The 2,142-nt window shown below is 35.4% G+C and overlaps 1 protein-coding gene across 1 annotated transcript; it reads right to left on the bottom strand.

Moving 5' to 3' along the window:
- Positions 1–848: 848 nt before the first annotated feature.
- Positions 849–1,482, bottom strand: LOC110022825. The gene has a single exon (XM_020721943.1). It carries the CDS (start codon positions 1,417–1,419, stop codon positions 1,096–1,098), a length of 324 nt encoding a protein of 107 aa, XP_020577602.1. The 5' UTR covers positions 1,420–1,482; the 3' UTR covers positions 849–1,095.
- Between the last annotated feature and the right edge of the window lie 660 nt (positions 1,483–2,142).

Here is a 2,142-nt window from a genome sequence, read left to right as displayed (position 1 = left end):
ATTTGCATGACAATAAAGATTTACATAAATACGACGGCTACGTTCTCGTAAATGCTGAAAAATGAAAAGCTTAAGCATGCTTAAGAGCCATCAATCAATGCAAATTCAAAACTATTTATGCATGGAAATTAAATCATTTAATTTGTTATGAGACAAGCAATTAAACAAGCTACTTGCTCTTGTATATTAATGAAAATTTATAGATAGCGAAGAATTTTTAAGCATAAATATTTTGCAATTATAACAAACATTTTGCAGCGCCAAACACCTTTTTTTTTCATTACAATCTGATATATTAATCACCCTGACGACTTTCCAAAATCGGCCCTTTTTCTCGATGTCAACTTACCATAAAATGTCGCCGGCATGGTAGAAATGTAATTATACAATTAGCTTGTACCAGTCTCGTTAACGCTCGCACATGCCATCCGAATAAAAAAAATTAATGCTCCTTAAATTTCAACTTATCATTAAAGGTTAGATCAGCTTTCTATTTGTGCCCCGAATAATGCTAATTAAATATATGGTTGACATTTTTTTCTAAAAAATATTTATCAAATAATTAATTATTTTATCAAAAAAAAATCCTCAAGCAAAAATAACGATCACGAGCATTGTCATAAGAAAAAAACAATTTCTATTTTTAGCAAAATTAAAATTTCCTGCACAGTTTGCTGATCTACCCCAAACAATATCGATCTGCAATTGCGCTCAGTTAAATCGACGGCCCACCTTTATTTGGACGAGAACACAGAATTTATAAGAGAATATTTATTAAATTATTTATTTCACAAAATCAGGAAACTCAAAGAGACCACTCTCCAAAAAAAAAATATATATATCACTCATCTCCTGTTCTATTCACAATCTATTTCTAATCAAATCTCATAATCTAATTATTTATAAATTTACATAGAATCTAACTAAAAAAAAAAGAGAAAGATGTTGGGGCTTAATTTAAATTTAAATATTAGATGTGGTGCAATTACTTACGACCGACAAATAAGAGAAGAGAGAGGGCAGGGAGAGAGTATGTGCACACATACACGCTCTCTTTTTGGTCATAAGTGAGTTCAACACACCTAATATTTATTTCTATTCGTCGGGCTCTTCCGCAATGCTTCTGAGCACGGGCCTCCAATGATAGTGAATAATGTCATTAGAGTCTGTCATGCTCATATGTATGAGATCTTTCATCACATCTCCAACGGTTAAGCCTTTAGCATCCGCTTTTCTCAGCAGCTCCAGTAGCTTTTTCTTGCTGATTCTGATCCTCACCTCCGTCGTCGATGATGCAGTAGACTCTACTCTTTCGGCAATTCCTCGCACTTCATCCGTCTGAATCAAATGCTCTTCTATGTCGTCGTCGATGTCGTCGGCCCAAACCACCGGCTGCCGGCTGCAAAGACAATTGCCCATCTTTTTACCGGCTTTTATTTCTCCAAAGTTTTGATGGTTTTGGAAGGAGTTGGAGAGGTTCTCAACGGGAGAGAGGAGGATTTTATAGGAGGTGGGATTATTGGGTGGAAAGTGCAGGGAAATGAATGTGCGCCCGGGATGGGAGAGGAAAAGGTCAGCGAGCCAATCCGGAGTCCACGTAGGATGCCGACTTGGCGGGTAAGTAACCAATGCACCACCGACACGACCGCGAAGTCGGTTGTATATATGGACGGCGGTGATTGAGGATATGGAGGGTAGTTTGGGATGGGTGTGAATGTGGTGGGGAAGGGAATCTTTTTTTGGTTGTAGTGTGAACGGGGTTGGGTGAGGGCATATATCGGGTTTAAAATTCTGCGGTGATGACTGATGCGAGTGTTCGTCACGTGCTTCGGCCTCGAATTGCTAATGCCTGGTTCTATTTCTAGAATTTAGAAAAAAACTTTTATTTCTTCTATTTCCTACTCGTTTTTTTTTTGACCAAATAATTTCTTAGTTAAACTATGAATATCATAGTTAAAATTTCTACTCAGCATTTTTTTCATAAATGAAAAACATTAGATATCACAAAAGAAATATTTTTATAAACAAATTGTAAAATAAAAGTAACAATAACTTATAATTTGATAAATGCGTTTATTTTTTTTTATATAATGCTATGTTACATCTTAAATGAAAGAAAAAACAAAATGTATATATATATAT

This window comes from Phalaenopsis equestris, unplaced genomic scaffold (assembly GCF_001263595.1).
Source record: "Phalaenopsis equestris unplaced genomic scaffold, ASM126359v1 Scaffold000202, whole genome shotgun sequence".
NCBI lineage: Eukaryota > Viridiplantae > Streptophyta > Magnoliopsida > Asparagales > Orchidaceae > Phalaenopsis > Phalaenopsis equestris.
Note: the sequence above shows the minus strand (reverse complement) of the source record. Positions and strands in the feature narration are given on the sequence as shown.

Coding starts and splice junctions, on each gene's coding strand:
- LOC110022825 (XM_020721943.1), bottom strand. CDS start 1,419: ATGGGCAATTGTCTTTGCAGCCGGCAGCCGGTGGTTTGGGCCGACGAC.